This window comes from Acanthochromis polyacanthus, chromosome 5 (assembly GCF_021347895.1).
Source record: "Acanthochromis polyacanthus isolate Apoly-LR-REF ecotype Palm Island chromosome 5, KAUST_Apoly_ChrSc, whole genome shotgun sequence".
Classification (NCBI taxonomy): Eukaryota; Metazoa; Chordata; class Actinopteri; family Pomacentridae; genus Acanthochromis; species Acanthochromis polyacanthus.
In genome coordinates, this window is record NC_067117.1 from 38,290,388 (window position 1) to 38,310,271 (window position 19,884).

Sequence of the window (19,884 nt, forward strand, 5' to 3'; positions counted from 1 at the left end):
GCCAACAGCAATAACTAGATAATAAAATGACATCTAAATAAGCATTAAATAAAAGAAATTGAAACAAGTGGAAAACATCATGTTACTTACATTGTCTAAGCCAAAGCTCTGCAGGTCATGTACTGCAAGCAAACAAACAACACTGTCGTAAACAAAATGGCAAATACATACCAAGGAAATGGTGTGTGTTATTGATCAGCGTGTTTGCTGTCAACCATCACACCCTCCATCTTTTTACATGTGGTTATGTTTATAAGACTTGATGACGTATTTGCTATCTGCCACCAAAGTCTACATTTTCACTCCAAATTACTTCAGCATTATTCTTTTTAGATGTACAAAAGGAGAGGAAAGTGTGGACGCTCCAGTTGGATCGTTTTCACTGTGTCTGAGCTTGAATGAGCTGCAGCTTCACACTGCACAGTGCTGACCCACAAAACCAGTATTCATTATGTGTGAAAATTATTCAAAATTAGCAATCACTTAAGAATTCAGATTTGATGTCAAAAATGTCTAACATGATCTTAGAAGGTAGGTGTATCAGGTGACAACATTAAAGTGCATATATATTTTGACCAGTTACATTAAACATGACGACATGTATCACAGTTTTCACGTTAAATCAATCACAATGAGGCTGGAGCTAGAGGGAAAGTACTACAAACACACAGTGACAAGTAACAGCTGCAGTTTGCAAGAGTCCACTGAGGACAACATCTCATCCAGTCAGTAACAGCATTCAATATGCAGTTAGTCAGTGGTTTCAGTTCAGCAGCTTCATGGTGAAACAGGAATATTTGGGGGCATTTATTACTGTAGTATACAGTAACATTTGTGTCTGCAAAGATTTGTAAGAACCCTACAAAAAGCAGAACAACAAAATAAAATACAGTGACATCATGTACTCCAAATTTAGAAGAATACGTCTAAAACACTGTCCGACTCATGGTGGACAGATTGAGGGAAAAAAAATGTAGCAGATGCAGAGATGAGGAGTTACAAGACCACAGAGATTTGGTAAGAATACCTATTTTCTTTTTTCAAACTTGTAATTTTCACTTCACAGATATGCTCCATGTGTTTTAATGGCAACAATACGTTAAATCAAAAGAAAATGCTTCCAATTTGTATATACAAATTATTGCTTACACATATGATCATCTATGCTGTATACATAGTAGTTTTATATTTACAATTCTTTCTTATGCATAAAAGAACAGGTTGATACACTGGAATAAGGCTGGCTTTGAAAAAGAAAAATCCGCAAAGAAAGATGAACTTACTTTCCACAGCGTGCACTGCAGAAAGAAGAGAAAAGAGTCACTATAATGATGCAAGTATACAACAAACCAGGTGATATTAATGTGGATGAGGGGGGCTACACAACCCTAACAAAATGTTTTGTGCTTTTTTTCAAATGTATATTCTTCTGTTTTTCTTCTTATTAAAAATACACTACATATTAAATGTAGCTCTGGGATGAAAAGATTTGGTTGTTTTAAGAGTATTACAAGCTTAACTTCACTATATAGTTCAATTTAACCACCTGAGATGTTACATAAAAAGCAGAAAATCCCATCGAGGAAGGATTATAGTTGTATATTTTTTCATGCCTCTTGTGATTTAGAAAATGGTATGTATAACTTCTGTCAGAGGAAACATACAGCCCTGAACACATGAACCGTTTTGTAACACTGAGGTCAGTTCAAGTTGAAGGGAGGTTTAAAACCAGAATAAGGGTGAGGCTGACAGATTTCAGTCACAGCCTCATCTACACATCTTGTGCGATTCTTGTCTCTTGTTTCTGCTGCTAAGCTTTTAAATATTACACCAAAAACTTGAGTAAAATGCATTAATAAACTCCCATCATAGACTCTGAGATCAGTAGATGCAGTTTGAAACAACATAAAATGTGCAACTCAAACTTCAGCTGTTTTCACTGTTTAACCAGCCAACCAAGCAAACTTTTACTGCAGCACATGATTTTTAATTGAGGCTTGTTTACATTCAGGACACTTCTTCTGTTTTAGTAGTCAACCAGTGCTACAATCAGATTAGAAGCCACCTTGTGGCAGGCTTCTTATTTAAGCGACTGTTGTCAAGCATTTTTGGGGGCATATTGTGGGCAGTCACAGTTAATATACTGCTCTGGTTTAATGTGCAGGTACATGGGACCATTTAGTAGACTGACAGCACAAAACAAAACAGACCAGTCAATATAAAAAAGACCAGACACACAGTGATGGAAGAGCGAAAACTGAGAAAGGCAGTCAGAGGGGAAGATGAATGAAATGAATAGAAACGCACACATACTCAAAGGAAAAGCAAACAATTTGAAGAAATGTTCATTTTTAGGGTTAGACTAATACAACATGAGTTTGCTAACATGTCAGTTGTTACAGTGAAAGAACAGACTGCATTTGTCCCCTCCCGAATAATTATTTAATCGGTTTGGTTATCTGAAGGAGCACAAAATAATCATGAAATACTCCTTTTAGCTTTGGAAACCTCGTATCAGTCAAACCCTACTGCACTTGATGAACCATGACAGGAGTGATGTGGTGTCAAATGACATCTGTACCTCTGCCCAGACATCTGTCATTATTTTATAAACCAGTAGCACTTCATTCTCAGATCTCACATTAGATTAGCTACAGTTATTTTGTCAAAACTGCAGGGTGTCCCAAAAAATGTATACACACTTTAAATAATTGTAAACTAGGTGTTTATTATAATTCATTTAATTTTCAACATGTAAAAGAATTTACAAACATCATTCTATTGTTTTGTCACCACCTGTTCTCAAACTGATGTCCGTTCTGGTCCAGACAACACGAAGCAATGGAATAGCACACATCATGAAACAATTCCCTTAGTATGTGCATGCATTCACATTCAATGGTTGCTCTCAATTCAGTGACTGTTGCAGGTCTTTGTCTGACTTTGTCTTTTAGGTATCCCCATAAAAAGAAGTCTAGTTTATCGAACCATTTAATTTGAATGTGGCCTCATCCCTGCACATAATCTTTGTGAGAAAGCGTGCATTTTCGGTACATCGTTCCAAGTACCACTCGCAATACTGTACTCTTCGGTCTGGATCATCATCATTAAGAGCATGGACTAATCTTGGAATGTAACTTCTCCATTGACAACGTTTCATGAAGCGAAGGACAGATGATTTTAAAATGCCTACCTCACGCCTAGCTTGCCATACAGACTTTCTTGGACTTCGCTGAAATGTTTCCAGTACTCTTTCTTCCTTTGTTAGACTTCTTTTTATGGGGATACCTAAAAGACAAAGTCTACGCAATGAGACCTACAACAGTCACTGAATTGAGAGCAACCACTGAACGTGAATGCACGCAAATACCAAGGGAATTGTTTCATGATGTGTGCTATTCCATCGCTTCACGTTGTCGGCAGTGTCAGGACCAGAGCGGACATCAGTTTGACAACAGGTGGTGACAAAACAATAGAATGATGTTTGTAAATTCTTTTACATGTTGAAAATTAAACGAATTATAATAAACACATAGTTTACAATTATTTAAAGTGTGTATACATTTTTTGGGACACCCTGTACTTTTTCGTGCAAGCATATGGCCGAAAACCACGTGAACATTTTTGAAAATCAAAGATGCAGTTATTTGAAACTCTAGACTTGCATGTAGAGGGTTTAAGCTTGACCATGGGACTCGATCTCAAACTTAGACATAAATGTTTTTGGGTTTTTTTTCCTGTCTGTGGTGCCTGAGTATCAAAGTCCGGTTCAGGCCAAACTGACAGAGGGTTAAAGAAATCAACTGACAGCAGAGATATTGTTTGTCCTAAGATCTTCATTTTACAACAATGGATGAACCATGACAGGAGTGACTAACAAATAAACAAAACCGTTGGAATGTGGTTAAATACCATCATGTTTAGTTCACAAATGCTAACACTGAATTCAAAATTACACCCATAAATTGTTGCTGAGGAACCAGTCAGAAAATATTCTGTGCAGTTGTGAACAGTTGTAGGCGTGCAGCGATGGATGGACGGATGGAAGACATACATAACAGCCAAAAGCTTCTAAACACCCTTTATTATACGTTATGCATTAGGCACTTTTAAATATGTAAAAGGTGATAATGGAACGAGTTTGTGTGACAGAAGATCAGATGAAGGAATTTTTTTGAAGACTGTGGGCACTGAATTTAGTCCTCTTTTTCAATCAGTGTTTATAATGAAATCTCTTGTGACTTGAGCCTTTCGTCGAAGTTTCACTGTAACACACTATGCGATGTTGAAATACAGAGCAGACTCCTATAATGCACTGTGCCAAATCTGAGATTATTGCCCTGATAAATGTGTACAGCGAAATATCTCTATTTAGAGGTAACATCAAAGTCTTAGATCCAAACAGTTCTTTTGGAGCTAGTTTGTAGAACCAGCTCAGAATGTACAGAAGTTGAAAGTACTTAAAAATACTGGCACATCATTAACAAAGGGTGTTAAAAACCTTTGAATTGTCAGGTGTGTGTATGAGCAAAATGGACAGCAGGTCTTACCATGGACATGGGACTGCTGGAAACTTTTTCCTGGAGCGAAGTGGAAATTTCCTGCCACCTAAAGCACAGAGAAGAGAGGGGTTAATACAAATACAGTCCGTGTTCGATCTAGATCAGGGATGGGCAAACAGGGCCACATACGACCGACTGCGCTTTTCAATCTGGCCCGTCAAATAATTTAGTCAAGATTAGAATTGACAAAAATACAATAAAGACCATATTTGTTTGGCCCCCTGTGACAATGAGTGGACCAAAGAAAAGAAAAGTCAACAGAGTGTTGAGTGTTTAATAAGGAGTGGACAGCTACATATTTTTTTTGCTGGAGTTCGCTGAAGGCTGTATGTCTTATTTGCAATTAAACCATTGTATTTTATAAATAATACAATATCAGCTGGCCCTTTTCCACCAAGCATGCTAACTGCACTGGCAACCAGTCAACGCAAGAACGGACCGTTACTGCTCAGAAGTTGGCAGCCAATTTACAGACTCAGCAAAAATACTTTTTTCAACAAACTACAACTTAAGAGTCAAGCACAAAGGCAGGTTATTTGCTAGCATTCAAAATAGCAAAGGTCAGTAAGGCTTTCTCCAAAGGGGAGTTTTTGAAAGAATGCACGTCTCCTATGTCCAGAGAGCAAAAACAAATTTGAAAAAACCGTTACTCACCATATTGAACTAATCACAAAGACTTAGCCAGCTCACTGAATGGAAAAGCTCAGTCCTTTAAGCTATATTCATTAGTACTAGATGAAAGTAACGACATAAAAGCCGCTGCTCAGCTTTCAATTTTTATTACAGGGACTGACGACAATTTTGAGACATCGGAGGAATTTTTGATCATGGAATCCATCCAAGAGGAAAACACCAGGTGAGAACTTGTACGACAGGGTGTCTGGGGTCATCAAGAAGCTGAAGCTGCCTTAATGTAAGCTTGCCAGTGTCACCACAGATGGATCGCCATACTTGACAGGAAAAAAAACATTGGCCTGCTGAAAAGAATGCAGGATAAGGTGAAGGAGGAAAACCCTGAACTGGATGTAATTTCCTGCACTGCATAATCCATCGGGATGCCCTGTGTAAGTCTGTTTTGCATCTTGATCATGTAGTGAAGCCAGTTGTAAAACTCGTTAACTTTAGAAAAGTGAAGAAACTGATGCTGATCACCAGGACTTGCTTTATGACTCAAGTCTGCTGGTTAAATTGGGGAAAGTATGTCAGCTAGTGTGGGTTCTCAAAGGGGAGATTAGCATATTTATGGAGATACTGTATTTTCCGCACTATAAGGTGCACTTAAAAGCCTTTAATTTTCTCAAAAATTGACGATGCGCCTTTTAACCTGGTGCGTCTTATGTGTGTATTGAGTTCCAAATTCTGACTGTCGGACCATTTCCCGTCGACATAGGGACGTAATACGTACACTACACATGCTGGCAGCGATAAAACTATTAGAGAACATTACATAAAGCTACGTACAGTACTGATTATTGTCCGAGCTTTCGCAAAAGCCGGCATCATTGCTGAACAGCCGCCCGGCAACGAGACTGACTCCGACAATGGCGAGAGTGAACCCGGCATGTTTGATGTCGAAATTGCCCAGTTGTTCAATTCAGAAACAGAAGATGAGGACTTTGATGGATTTGTGACAAAAGATTGATCAAAAAATGATGGGAGTGTATTTTTAAATACGTAGTAGAATAATGTTCAACCAAACTCACTGTTTTGCTTCCGTTTCCTTGTTTTAGCATGCGCACAATAATACGGTGTGCCTTATATATGGCTTAAGTACAGAAATAAACCCCATAATCGAGACTGCGCCTTACAATCTGATGCGCCTTATGGTTTGGAAAATACGGTAATCTTGAAAACCAGTGATTTTCCTGAGCTGAGCGAGATTGGCTCTGTGATTTTGCTTTTGCCGTGGACATACCGACACACATGAATGAGCTGAACGTGAAGCTGCAAGGGAAAGATCAATTTGTGTACGAAATATACATAAATGTGACAGCCTTCAAAGTCAAGCTGACTGCATTCTCAAGACAAATGTGAAAAAAAAAACAACTTTTGATCATTTCCCTACACTGGCGACGCTGACAGAGGCCCCTCAATGTGAAGCAATATAAGAAGTGACTAGACAACCTGCACGGAGAATTCTGCCAGCAGTTCTCTGATTTTGAAAAAACTGACAAGTCACTTCAGCTGGTGTCACGTCCCTAAGTCACCAGAGCCAGAAACTGCGCCTCATTAGTTGCAGTTGGAACTGATCACTCTTCAAAGTGACTCGGCCTTAAAGGAGAAGTTCAGCTCCCTTAAACTGGATGAATTTTACACTACACTAACTGAAGCCAAGTTTCCAAACATTCGGAAGATGGCACAAAGGATGCTGGTGTTGTTAGGATCTACCTACGTGTGTGGTCAGACGTTTACCACGATGAACATCAACAAAACACACCTCAGATCTATCCTGAGAATTGCCAACCAACTTGAAACCAGACTTTGATGCACTGGCAAAAAAGGGTGACCAACAACACTGTTCCCACTGAAACTGAATGTGAGTATTCTTTACTTTGTCGGTATTATCTTTAACATGTAATTTATATTAGTTTGCATAAACAGTCTACATCCATCTGATGCTGGCCTGGCCCATCTGTCAAATTTTAAAACTCAATGTGACCCCTAAGCCAAAAAGTTTGCTCACCTCTGATCTAGATCAACAAAGTGTTAAAGGCATTGGCAGGAGACATTTTGTGAATAACGTTAGAATATAAAGTTGTAAGTTTGGGCACACATTCTCATTCAATGTTTCTTTTATTTGCATTATTTTCTACATTGTAGATTAATACTGAAGATTAACACTTTTCTGAATACAACATAATTCCAAACGCATTCTTTTATAGTTTTGAAGTCTTCAGTATTAATCTACACTGTAGAAAATAATTAAATAAAAACACTGAATGAGAAGGCGTGTCCAAACTTTTGACTGGTTGTGTGTGTGTGTGTGTGTGTGTGTGTGTGTGTGTGTGTGTGTGTGTGTGTACATATATATATATATATATATATGTATATATGCACACGCACACACACACACACACACACACACACACACACACACACACACACACATATAACTAGTACCACTACAACAATAGTTTTGAGTAACAGTTTTATTCCATCTCAAAATATTTCAACTTTACTCTCAAGATCTGACTCTCTTTCACACAGTTCCCCTTATACCAAAAAAATCTATCATCATGTCATGTAAACAGCACTAGTTTATGTCAGGAACATGTGGTTAAGCAAAGAAAAGATGAGAAAGAGCTGACAAAGTTTCACTGTGAGAAATAATCCAAGTCTGCGTTTAAATTAAAGCTGCTGTCCGGAGTTTGAATCGCAGCGTCTCCCAAAACACTGGTGGTCCCACCCTCCCTCCCTCTGATTTCGCCCCTTTATTTGTGCACGCGCGCAGTACATGAGAGGAGTGCCCGGAGTGCTGCAGCATCTCGCCTGTTTTGCTGTTTTCCCCTCTTCTACATTTAGTACATTTAGTAAATAATAAAGGAATTACGTTAGAATTCTGTATTGAGTCTAACTTGTCCTAATACCAAAATAACATGAATCTGCTAGGACGAACGGGTAAAGTTTCAATATGTGATTACACTCGTGTATCCCTCTCGATGACGTTGTTTATCAAACTTAGTGCATTTACGCATGTATATGTGTTACATTGTTTATTTATTTCTATCTAGAGTTCAGAATTGCATGACTCCTCTGACGAAGAGTATGTCCCAGAAGCCCCAACATCTTCCTCCAGAGGTCGGGCATCTAAACGAAGCCGTCAGGCGGGCTATGGAGGCCGTGGTCGGGGAGCGACGCGAGTACCCCGAGCCAAAAAACGTCCTGCAGTCTCTTGGCCTGACAAGCCGTGGGATTAGTAACTTTTCTGGAAGTTGCTGAGCCCTGATGCTCTCTCCTCCACAAGCAAAACAAATATGCGCGCGGTTGCGTAGTGCGTAGCTCGCCCACCTCTGCATGGGCTTGCTTGCTGTGCGCGTAACCGTTGATTGACAGCATGACAAAGCTGAAGCTCGAACTTGATTGGTCGGCAGCGACCGGCGCTTTTTGGAATAACATGGGGGTCTATGAGAGGAAGGCGGAGCTCAGGAATAAATTTTCATATGGCGTTATACTAACTTTATATTATAGTATCGAACTAGACTAACACATTTAAGCTTTGTTAAAAAATGATACATAAATTGAAAACAAACGGAAACTTCGGACAGCAGCTTTAAGTTGAAAACATACATTTTCATGCTGAAATGAATCTGAAAAGTTTTTTTAAGGTCTGAAAACTCAGAATGTTAAAAGACAATTATTAGTGTCAGAGACTACAGAATTAAAGAGAACTGTAATTTTGCAGTTCAAGCTTAGCTTATTCAGCTGAGCTCCATCTTTTGGCAAGACATTTAATATCACCGACGTCACGCCAAAACCCTGTTTTTCTCACATTTTACTTTTTTTTTTAAAAAACCAACAACTTCCATATTCTTATGAAACTTTTTCCAAACCTGTTTGATGTCCTCCAAAAAGAGAAAAAGCTACTTATGTTTGTTACTCTGACATATTACTGATACTAATGATGATAAATCCCAGATAAGAATCAGAGTACCTTGTTGACCTCCAGGAAGCCGTAAACCTGACAGCCTTCATTCTTCTGCTCCTGCATCTTCTGAGTGAAGCCTTCCCTCTTACACTGCTCAATGGTGTCAGCACTTTTGAATGCCCAGCCTCGCCGCCGGTAAGCTTCCCGTACGTCATCACAAGTGTTACAGCATCTACACACACGGGGTTATAAAGATGGCATAAATACAGAAAAAGGCAGAGCCTGTGTGTTTGTTGGTGTCCTACTTTAGGTCTTCGGTTTCAGCTCCATAGCAGCTCTCGCATCTGTTTGGGTCCAGTGTGCTGGGGTCAAACACATCACCATCGTCAGCCTTACCAAGTTCTAAGAAAAAATACACAAAATCATCATGGCTATGAGCCTTCAGTTGAAAGACATTTTCAATCTTTTTGACAGAATCACTTTAGTTTGTTTCCTGAGCAAAGCTATTGTAAGTGTGTATTGTAAGTGTTTTCTACAGGGAATGTGATTCAACCTGCAGCTGACTAAGCTACACAATGCATTCTGCAGTTTCAGTTTTAACAGGTCCCAGACAAAGAGGCTTCTTTCATTACTAGAAGAGTTGCTGGCAGCTAAAGTCAATCTGACCTGGTCTAGTAAGAAAATTCATACAGTAAATTGACATGTACAGGCATTGCACCATCCATGGAATGCCTGTTAAGCTTGTGAAGGAGTACAAATATCTCGGTACCATCTTTGACAGCCAGCTGAAATTCTCCTCTAACACAGAGGAGATAAGAAAATGGCACCAGAGGTAGCATCTCCTAAGAAAGCTCAACTCTTTTGGTGTAAGAAAGAACATTCTATTACTCCTTCATAGACAGGACCATCACCTTCTCCATCACCTGCTGGTTTGACTCCACCAGCCTCCAGAACAGAAACCGCCTGCAGAGGACTGTCACTGTCTGCTCTAAAATTATAGGACTTCCTCTCAGAACTCTGTCTGCAGTATATGAACATTTAACATCTGGTTGACGGCTTTGCTGCCCTGCATGCAGGACACAGAGGAGAAGGGCTACCTTTGTACCCAGGGCGGTCCAACTCCTCAACACCACCACCACACACAGACTTTAACGTGGACATTCTGTGAACTCTGCAATTTGTATCTACCTTGATATATTCTTGTATCTACCTCATTGCCATATTGCACCTACTTTACATTCGTATTTGCACTAGTATGACACCAAGTTGTGTTTTTGTCTTTTGTTTCTTTTATTATTATTATTATTATTATTACTTGCTCTAGATTTGTATGTATGTAGGGAGATATATATATATATATATATATATATATATATATATATCCATATTTCTTCATTACATCATTGTTGCACTGCCTGCTCTACATGCCTATTTAATTGCCACCCCCTGGGGACAAATAAAGTTTTCTGAATCTGAATGTAAGGTTGCAGGATGCCAGAATTTACTTTCTCTCTGCGTACCTGGACACATCTGACCAATGGGCAGAATGAACATTCTTATATTTTTTTTTAGTATTGTACTTTCGTTTGTTGTGTGAGAATAAATAAAGTGGGAAAATGGAAGAATATAAAATACTCATCAGGCTAATAAAAAAAAAAAATCCTGACGAAGAAGCTCTGCCAAGAAAAAAAATTAACTAATGTCAGCCTGCATGAACTTCTAACACCATGCATCAGTGTTATGTGTCAACACTCTGTACTTTCAAGTCAAACATGTGCACTCACACATTCCAATAGAATACCTTGTAATGTATTACCTTTAGCATTCTGCTAACTACATGGATTACATCACAAGCACTCAGGAAGAGGAACAATTTGCTTCTCAGGGATTCCTGCAGCTGCAACCACACCAACAGGGCCCTTTGTGCGCTTAGTTTTAAAGGAGTGCCATTCACTCTCTGAATGCCTTCCATAAGCTGCCCAACAGTGTCAGGAGGTTAAAAGTCAGTAAAAAGTCAAAGATTACCATGTTTTTCTGCCTCAAGGGTGACAGGCTTGAGGTCTTTATCCAGCCGCTGTTTGAACAGATTATGTTCAACGTCCAATTGCTGCTCACCTGCGACGTCCATCGCATCTATACTAAGGTCTGCAAGGAGAAAAAGTGAGTGTATTATTGTTGGCATGTTGGCCTCATCGGAATAAAGATCCTTGTTAAAGCAGAGCAGGAACAGCACTTACAAGCACAGGGCATGTGAGGGAAAATAACGTCAATGTTAATCTTGAGTTTGTCACCTCGCGATGTGTCGACGTACAGCTCAGGGTGGACCTGCAGGACACAGGCAGATTGCACTTAGTGATTTACTAAAAACACAAATGCATTTGACACTGTGGCATGAACACTTAATTCCAGATATTTGAAGTGTAAAAGGAAAATGAGCCTCCTGTTTAGTGACCCTTTTTGCAACAAGGCAAGAGAAAATTGTACTTTTTGAATGCATTAATGTGTGACTTCAATTCAGTTTGTTGGCTTTAAACTCCAAAACAAAAGATGTTGGCTAGTATCCTGTGAATAGCAGCTTTGTAAAATTGTGTACTTAATTTGACTTTATTTGCCTCAAAAAACATGACTGTCACAGCCATAAAACCCTGTGATATCTTCTGAGTTAAACAATCAGTGAAATTATGTCACCAAAATGAGTCTCATTTCTTGCTGAACTGTTATAATGATTAATAACCATTAGTAACACAATAATGATTGTTGTTAATTTCACTGCTGTGTAAGCAGACTTTCCACATACTGAAAACTGCTTCACTGTTTGTGTGATCTGACTTATCAGTCCGGTCAGACAGGAAACATACCTGAAGGCTGAAAAGTGATCAGTTTCCCAGCAGGCAGCTCTGAGCAGTATTATTATGCAATCATTTAGAATGATTTGCAAATCTGTGCCTTCTATTGCCAAAAATAAGAATATATTCATCTTGATCTTGAAAACGGCTTCATCACCTTCCGTTAACTGATATCAGTATATAGAAAGTGGAGGGACTTAAGGTTGCAGCTAACAATTATTTCATTATCAGTTAATATTTTCAAGATTGAATCAGAGACTAGTTCATCACAACTTTCCAGAGTTATCCTTACACTGCTTGTTTCATCCCAAAGCAAACTCTCATATTCAAACAACTGGAATGAATTATTTCCTTGAAAAATGACCAAAAAAAAGGTGAAATATCATAACTGTTGTAGTTCCAGACAGAATATTAAATAATTATAAAAAATATATGTACAACTGAAAAATGGCAGACATTGAAAGACATTTCTTACATGCTATGCTGACCTGTCTCCATGTAAAGTGTAAAAAAGTAGTTTTTGAAAGAAAATTGCACCTCAGTGTCAATTGCAGGGCTTAACAACTGATCAATTTCAAACCAAAATACAATTAAATTAAATTAGCAAATTGTAAAGGCTACTGTTAGGATATACAGGGTGTCCATAAATCTCTCTGTTTTTTTAAGAATCTATTACAAAGGCAGTTGATAAGATGTCGTAACCAGATTTGCCTCATTGTAATCAGTATTTATTAAATTTGCAATCACACTGAAATCGTGTGTTTCAGGTATCCTGTTGATGAGAAAGGGAATGTTAAATGAAACTCGATGTTTTCCTCAGATGTTCTTGGTCGCCCACTCCTACCTTTATCCAACACTGTCGCTGTCTACGTACATTTCTTGTGCCATGCACGAATTGAAGGACATGATGGTACTTAGTTCTGTAGTTTTGCTGAGTCTGCACATCCGATTTTGTCTCAATAAACCATGATACACGTTGTGCCTTCTCTTGAGGAGTAGCCATTTTTTAGGGTTTCATTTAACAGTACCTCTTTCACCAACAGAATACCTGAAACACACAATTTCAATGTGACTACAAATTTTAATAAACACTGATTGCAATAAAACAAATCTGGTTAAGATATATTATCAACTGCCTTGGTAAGAATTTCTTTAAAATAGTAAAGAGAATTTATGGACACCCTGTACATTAGGCAGTGTACCAAATCCAGTGTTTAAACTGTCTAGATGATGCTTGAATACTGTCCCCTTGTGTGACAGTGACAGACTGGAGGTGGTGGCTCTTGTAGTAATGCTCTATCACGTTTTGAACCTTTACACACTGAATACTCAACTAAAACTTGAAAGGAACTGAATATCTTTCAGAAAAATCCCTAGATCACTCGATATTTTCCACAAGTCCTAGTGTCACATTTAATTTCACATGAAGGATTGCAGCAATCAGATGAAGGTTTAGGATAATCAGATAATGTCGTTGAACTCACCTCTTTAGTTAGATAGTACTGCAGCTCAGAGACAAACAAGATTAACATGATCACACCGCTGATGATAGTCACTGCAGAGACAAAAAGGAAGTGTGTATTTTAAAAACCACAAGAGCTTTGAAATCCCAGTTTATACTTAGCCCAGGATAATCGACATGTTTCATATGTGAATATCTCAATCTTTGAGCCTCACTCGAATTTAAAACATGCGTGTATCATACATCTCTTATTAAACCAAATACTGCAGTTTGCCGTAAAAAACAGAAAACAAAATGGATTTTGTGTTTTTTCCCCCCAGTTTCAACAGTAAGTGTAAAAAAGAAAAAAATGAAAGGAAAAAAAATTATCTAAATACCCATCCAGAAAAATGAAGAATATTTTTCATCCATGACATGAAGAAACAAAAATTACAAAGCTCTGTGGCAAGTTCTCCGACATTGCCAAATACCTTAAAACATCAGAAGATTTCGCTTCTCTTCTAGATTGAATTGGTGTGTGCTGCTCACCAAACACAGATTTGATTAATGCTTGTCTGTCTGCTGCATGCAGTTAATTAACAACCACAAGAAAAAGAATTATGCTGCTATTCTTGAAAGCATGCTCACCTGCCTGTAAGTTGAGCACTGTATCTACAGTTCACACATCATGACTTTCATTTGTATATATATTTTCAAAATTCACTAAAGCATGTATTATATTGATCTTTTTAATGTCTCATCTCCAATATCTTACTTTGTTTCTCTACTCATGTCATCAAAATGGAGTTCAACGTCAGTTTTGTTACGTCGCAGTCTTGTCTCTATGTTACTGTAGTATATGACTATCCCCCTCGTTTAAATATACCTCCAAATTTCTAAAGCACGACAGCACAGTTTGTAGAACAGTCTGCACTAACGTAAAGTGTTCACTGAAGTACATGGACCACACATGCAAAATCCTTGGCAGGACCCTTGATAAGGAGTATGTGGTAAGAGCACTTAAAATTTGGTGATAAATCTCCCGTTTATGTGTATATTCGCTTATTTACCAGTGGGATTGCTGCAATGCTGCTCTACTGCTGAATGGTTAAAGCTACAAATGTCTAACCTGTTGGTGTTTAGGTTTTGACAGCGTTGTAAGAGTCAAGAAATATCTCAAACTTGATATTTGAATGAAGCTATTAGCCCTGTTGTTACCCGCAGCAGCAGCTAACACCCTGTATGTCTGAATGGTTGCGGCACTCCGATAAATTAAAGCCTCTTACCAGTCGCTCCTCCCCACGTCTTCACTCGGAAATCCTCCAGAGTTTTAGGATAAGCGTCAAATTGCTTTAGTTTATTCAACGTGTCCATTTTCTAAGCTACTAAACCACCGGGGAACACAAATGTTACCGACAGACTCCTGTTGTCCAGACACACATCGGTCCTCCGCTTTTACTTCCGGGACACACACGGTGCTCGGCTGGACCAATCAGAGCGGGCCGCGTCATTTATTCTCTCCTCTTTCTGATGTCAGAGCTGCATGTAACTATGATCAAATGTCCAAAGTTCATCTCGAAAGCAACAAAAACTGCTTAGGGTGGATTACTACTACTACTACTACTAATAATAATAATAATAATGATAATTATTATTATTATTATTATTATTATTATTATTATGACCATTTTACACGTGAGCATGGCTGATCACAGTACAGCCTTCGTTTTTATTTCATGTGTTGGTCAGTTTGTCAGGCTATGGTAAAGATGTAATATTAGTACTTTAGTGGTGCAGAGTGGCAGGTGGAAATGCATATGAAGTGACTGCTAGTAAACATGTAGTTCTAAAAGGCTGCATTACAGTCACTATTTCATACTCATTCTGCGTCCTGCAAATAGACCACAGTCTTAATGTGGTCTATTTGCAAATATTAGTTTAACATAAAATTAAGAAGTAAGCAATGCAATAATATATTTGAGAAATTCTTCTGTTTATCTCTAATGACATATATAACGTGAAGACAGTCTGTTAACAAAAAGCAGACACAACATTCAAAAGCTTAATTGGATCAGAAAATTTTAAAAAATATTTATATTGAGATACTATTACATACATAGGCGTCAGTTTAGGGGGGGGGGGACGGTGGGGACGTGTCCCCCCCACTTTTTGTCAGGGGTCATTTTGTCTCCAACACATTCAAATTCTTCACATGTAAGCCGTTGTAAACCCAGTTATTTTCAGTAGTATAGAAAATTCCGACGCTCCTGAACGCACCATCCGCACTCGGCCGAGAGTTGCACAGAGCAGCACACCTTCATGAGGTTAAAACAAAAAAACAAAAAACGCGCAGATGCTAAATTTACGCCTGTGCCAAGTGGAAGCTCTGACCAGAGGCGTGCAGGGGCAAAATTTCGGCCTGGGAGAATTAGTACTATAGCGGCCCACAGACCCATTTACCTGCATGTACTGATTTTAGTAGTATAGAAAATTCCGACGCTCCTGAACGCACCACCATTTACCTGCATGTACCGATAGCTCAACAGCTTGAGCTTCCAGCTTTGGTGTGGTGGTTGTGAGTTTGAGCCCAGCTTGTGGCATTTTGCCGCCGTTCTTCGACATTTTCTCAAAGTGCTGTGGTCTCCATCCCCCTCACTTTTAAAAACAAACTGACGCCCTTGATTACATAACACAATGAGCACTATACCAACGGATCCAGCTGAGCTCAGCAAAGTTTATTTATAAAATGCTGCTTATTTGTTAAAGCCTGATAATTAAATATGTCAAATGTCTTCGCAATGTGCTGGAAATTAATGATACTGTAACATCTTACAATTGTGTTTTCAATACTTTCAAAGTAGCGAAAACAACAGAAGAAGGAAGAAACAAATGATGTATGGACAGTAAACAGCCATTTCTGTACAAGATCAGAAACAAAATGAGTGATGAAAATAATAAGTCTTTCATCAGCATCACTCTTCCTCTTCCTCCACCTCAAGCTGGAGACGAGATGGAAGGTCAAAGTCACCTTGCTCATCCTGTTTGACCTTTGGCTGATCTATGACCTGGTGTCCGACCCTTAGGTCAGCCACTGCTGCCTGAACCAGATGTAGGCGGGTTTCTCTCAGAGAACGCCTCAGTTTGGCCCGCCGGTTCTGAAACCAGATCTGAAAGAGAGAGAATGAGCTATTAAATGCATGAGGACACATTATCGTAAGTATTGTTCATTTTTTTTAAGTCTCAGATTTTTTCTTTGATTACACATGTTCAAGTAAAACCATGTAGCTTTTGCTGAACAGTAAATCTTTCCCTTCATACCATCAGATTTATGTATCTGGTTTTAATTAAGCAATATGATGCTTAAAACCTGTGGACTTTCCTATTAGATGCCCCATCATTAGAGGACCAAGTGGTACAACCGCCAGGAAACAACAAGCAAATAGTTGAAATATTTTGTCTGAACCTGTATTCTGTCCTCATGCAGGTCAAGTCTTCCTGCCAGCTGCTCTCTCAGCTGGATCCCTGGATAACAGTTCACTTGAAACACTGTCTCCAGTGCATTCACCTGCAGGACACATGCACACACAGTGAGATAGCAATGAACAACCTACAGACAAGCCTGTGCTTACACTCAGCAAGTTTTATGATTGATGTTCTGAACTTTTAAATGAATCCTTGAGCAGTTTGATGGATTACCTGGCTGTTGGTGAAGGCAGTGCGTCGTCTGCGTCCGATATACCAGTTTGATGTGGGCCTGGAAGAGGCGAGCTGCTGAGGATAATGCAACTGCTGTTGTTGATGATGGTGTTGTTGTTTAGAATAGAGAGTGTTTTCTCTGTTCTCCTTTGCTACCATCTCTAGATCAATGGGGAAAAAATCACAATGCAATTCTTTTAATTAAAATGAAAGAAATTATTAATTTGCTCATCATTAAACAGAATGAGATTTTTGTAGACTTTAGATCAAATGATTACATTTTACTCTACACACTGATGTTCTCAACAAATTTTATAGACATCGTCTCACACATTTAAACACATGAATTCGGCATTTTAATTTTTTAACATCCAAAATTGAAAATGGCTATAATTTTAAAAGAAATTTACACATGCATTTGTGCTTTATACATTGTATGACACTTTTTTTGTTCAGTTTAGTTTAGTTTGTATAGTTGAATGCTAAATGTAATTTAGCCAATGGTACCCTGATCAATTAACAGAGAATCCAGTGAACCTAAATAAGAAAGTTTAAAAGGTCACTTTTCATCTGTTTTTCCTGAACGGCTGCAAATTGAATGTAGTCGTTTGATAGAATGGCAGAATTACATGGACATCACCACATAAAGAAATCACATGCAAGATTTTTTTAAAGCAGCCATGGGTTTATTTACATACAGGTTGATGACACTGAATCCTCTTTGCACATGACTACTGCCCAAAACAAACCTTTTTTTAAACTTATAGGCAAAGGAAAATGTCCATCCATTCTCTATACACCACTTTATCCTCACTAGGGTCACGGGGGGTGCTGGAGCCTATCCCAGACGACTCGGGCGAAGGCAGGGGACACCCTGGACAGGTCGCCAGTCTGTCGCAGGGCTACATATACAGACAAACAATCACACTCACATTCACACCTACGGACAATTTAGAGTAATCAATTACCTCAGCATATTTTTGGACTGTGGGAGGAAGCCGGAGTGCCCGGAGAAAACCCACGCATGCACAGGGAGAACATGCAAACTCCATGCAGAAAGATCCCAGGCCCAAGCCAGGATTTGAACCGGGGGTCTTCTTGCTGCAAGGCAAAAGTGCTAACCACTATGCCTCTGTGCAGCCCAAAGCAAAATGCACACCAACTAAAGCTAATCTGATAGCTACTTGAGGGAAATTGGAAGAAAAAAAATCAAGAAATACTAAGAGCTGGGAAGTCTCTATTAAATCTATGACCTAAAATAATAAAATTCTGCTTTTACCAAAACAAACTTTTAGTCCCTTGGTATACATTTAGTCAGGTAGATTATATTGAACACTTCTGTACAGGGCATCACTTTGATGTAAACATCAAACATCAAAGTGAATGAATGAATAGGTGCATTGTTGATCTTGCAGTACCTACAATGTAATTTATCATTTTACTCTTCTGTCAGCATTAGCTAGAAAACATTATCTGAAATGGCATTTTAATGTTATAGGTGTCAGATACAATGATGTGTTGGTGCTTTATCAGCCAGAAATGGACCCATCAATGGGAAGAAAACAATTAAAACATCCAAACTTTTGCTCCTCACCTGTCCAGGGTCTGTGGAGTTTTAAGCAGTTTCCAGGTCTTTCCGGTTCCAAACCAAGTATCTGGCAGATAGAAAATGCTGGCCTGCCTTCTCCTGTGACAGGAGCCAGAGTGGATACCATAATGACTGAACTATTTGATAAACAACAACGGTGTATAAGCAAAACTGCTGTCAGCAACCAAAACAAAAGTTATTCTGATTTCACTTAAAAAAATAAAATAAAAAGTTCAACAAGTTTGTTTTCTGTCAGTAAAAATCTCACAAACACTCTTGGTCCTTTGCTTTGGATCTGTGGTCTAAATCAAGCTGAGAGTGAATGGATGTTTTAGTCAGAGGCAAAACAGCAGGACGACAAACTGCTGACGGCTTGTTTAAATGGGAGTGGAGGATTTACACTGGCAGCCAATTACAAGTAAGAGATGTTTTTTCCATGTGAATGTGACTCCCTGAGGATCCATACAGAAGCTAATCTCTGCTAATTGTGTGTGTTACATTAGATGGCATATTTAAATCTTGAGCTCTACAATGAAACATCCGAACTCTGCAAATAACAGAAGCTTGCAAAAAAGACAAAACAGCGCATCTTAACACATTCATGTACACGTGTGTTTGTATCTGAGTTTTCTCCCCAGACAGTATACTGTATGAGTGTATGTGTGAGATTAGGATGAGAGGCCTTTTTAAAAACTGTCACCATGACATAAATACAAAGCAAAAATCACCCTCTTTTATTCCAAATTACCAAAGTAGAAAATCAATTTAGTTTCCACACTAAAATACATCCATCCCTCTGTTACAAGTCTGAGAGAGAGTTTAAACTAACAATAATAATAATAATATGATGTGGTAATAAAAATGATCCGGTGGGATCCACTAATGCTATTAGCCTAATCTGTATATGTTGTGATGCAGATGAAGCTCATAGCGCTGAATACAGGTTGAAGCAGTGGAGAGGAAAAACCTTTTCAGAGCCAGATTAGCTCCTAATGAAGGCCTGCAGCAGCTTTAAACCAACAGCACACTTGTTTGTTTGTCCCTAAATTAAAGGTGAGATAGATGCAAGGATGTGAAGACTACGTGCAGAGGGAAGATCAGTCTAACCGTGACTGGGGAAAAAACAGTGGCAAGAAAATTTCAACTACACAAAGACTGTAAGTACA

At 38.7% G+C, this 19,884-nt stretch overlaps 2 protein-coding genes across 4 annotated transcripts in view; both read right to left on the reverse strand.

Moving 5' to 3' along the window:
- ergic3 (ERGIC and golgi 3) overlaps positions 1-14,906 on the reverse strand; it is a 28,125-nt gene extending 13,219 nt beyond the window's left edge. Inside the window, exons 1-9 of one of the 3 annotated variants that reach the window (XM_022220580.2) lie at positions 14,721-14,906; positions 13,478-13,548; positions 11,385-11,472; positions 11,173-11,292; positions 9,453-9,549; positions 9,214-9,379; positions 4,551-4,608; positions 1,284-1,298; positions 91-122 (exon numbers count right to left, since the gene is read on the reverse strand). In XM_022220580.2, coding sequence (XP_022076272.1) covers positions 91-122; positions 1,284-1,298; positions 4,551-4,608; positions 9,214-9,379; positions 9,453-9,549; positions 11,173-11,292; positions 11,385-11,472; positions 13,478-13,548; positions 14,721-14,808 — 735 coding nt within the window. In that variant the 5' untranslated portion in view covers positions 14,809-14,906. Of the gene's footprint in view, positions 1-90; positions 123-1,283; positions 1,299-2,783; positions 3,289-4,550; positions 4,609-9,213; positions 9,380-9,452; positions 9,550-11,172; positions 11,293-11,384; positions 11,473-13,477; positions 13,549-14,720 lie in introns of those variants that run through there. The other 2 variants (XM_022220581.2, XM_051948081.1) reach the window with 2 other exon arrangements.
- Positions 14,907-16,406: 1,500 nt separating this feature from the next.
- LOC110970318 (homeobox expressed in ES cells 1-like) lies at positions 16,407-18,918 on the reverse strand. The gene is made up of 4 exons (XM_022220583.2): positions 18,704-18,918; positions 17,131-17,282; positions 16,898-16,999; positions 16,407-16,601 (listed from the first exon to the last, which is right to left on the reverse strand). The coding sequence occupies exons 1-4, from the start codon at positions 18,843-18,845 to the stop codon at positions 16,407-16,409; spliced, it is 591 nt and encodes a 196-aa protein (XP_022076275.2). The 5' UTR covers positions 18,846-18,918.
- Positions 18,919-19,884: the final 966 nt, after the last annotated feature.

Excerpts from the sequence above, each read along its gene's own strand:
- LOC110970318 (XM_022220583.2), bottom strand. The coding sequence starts at position 18,845 with ATGGTATCCACTCTGGCTCCTGTCACAGGAGAAGGCAGGCCAGCATTT. Across the intron at positions 17,283-18,703 it reads TGAGGAGCAAAAGTTTGGAT|CAAAGGAGAACAGAGAAAAC; the intron begins GTTTTAATTGTT and ends TAGAGATGGTAG. Across the intron at positions 16,602-16,897 it reads TGCATGAGGACAGAATACAG|ATCTGGTTTCAGAACCGGCG; the intron begins GTTCAGACAAAA and ends TCTCTCTTTCAG.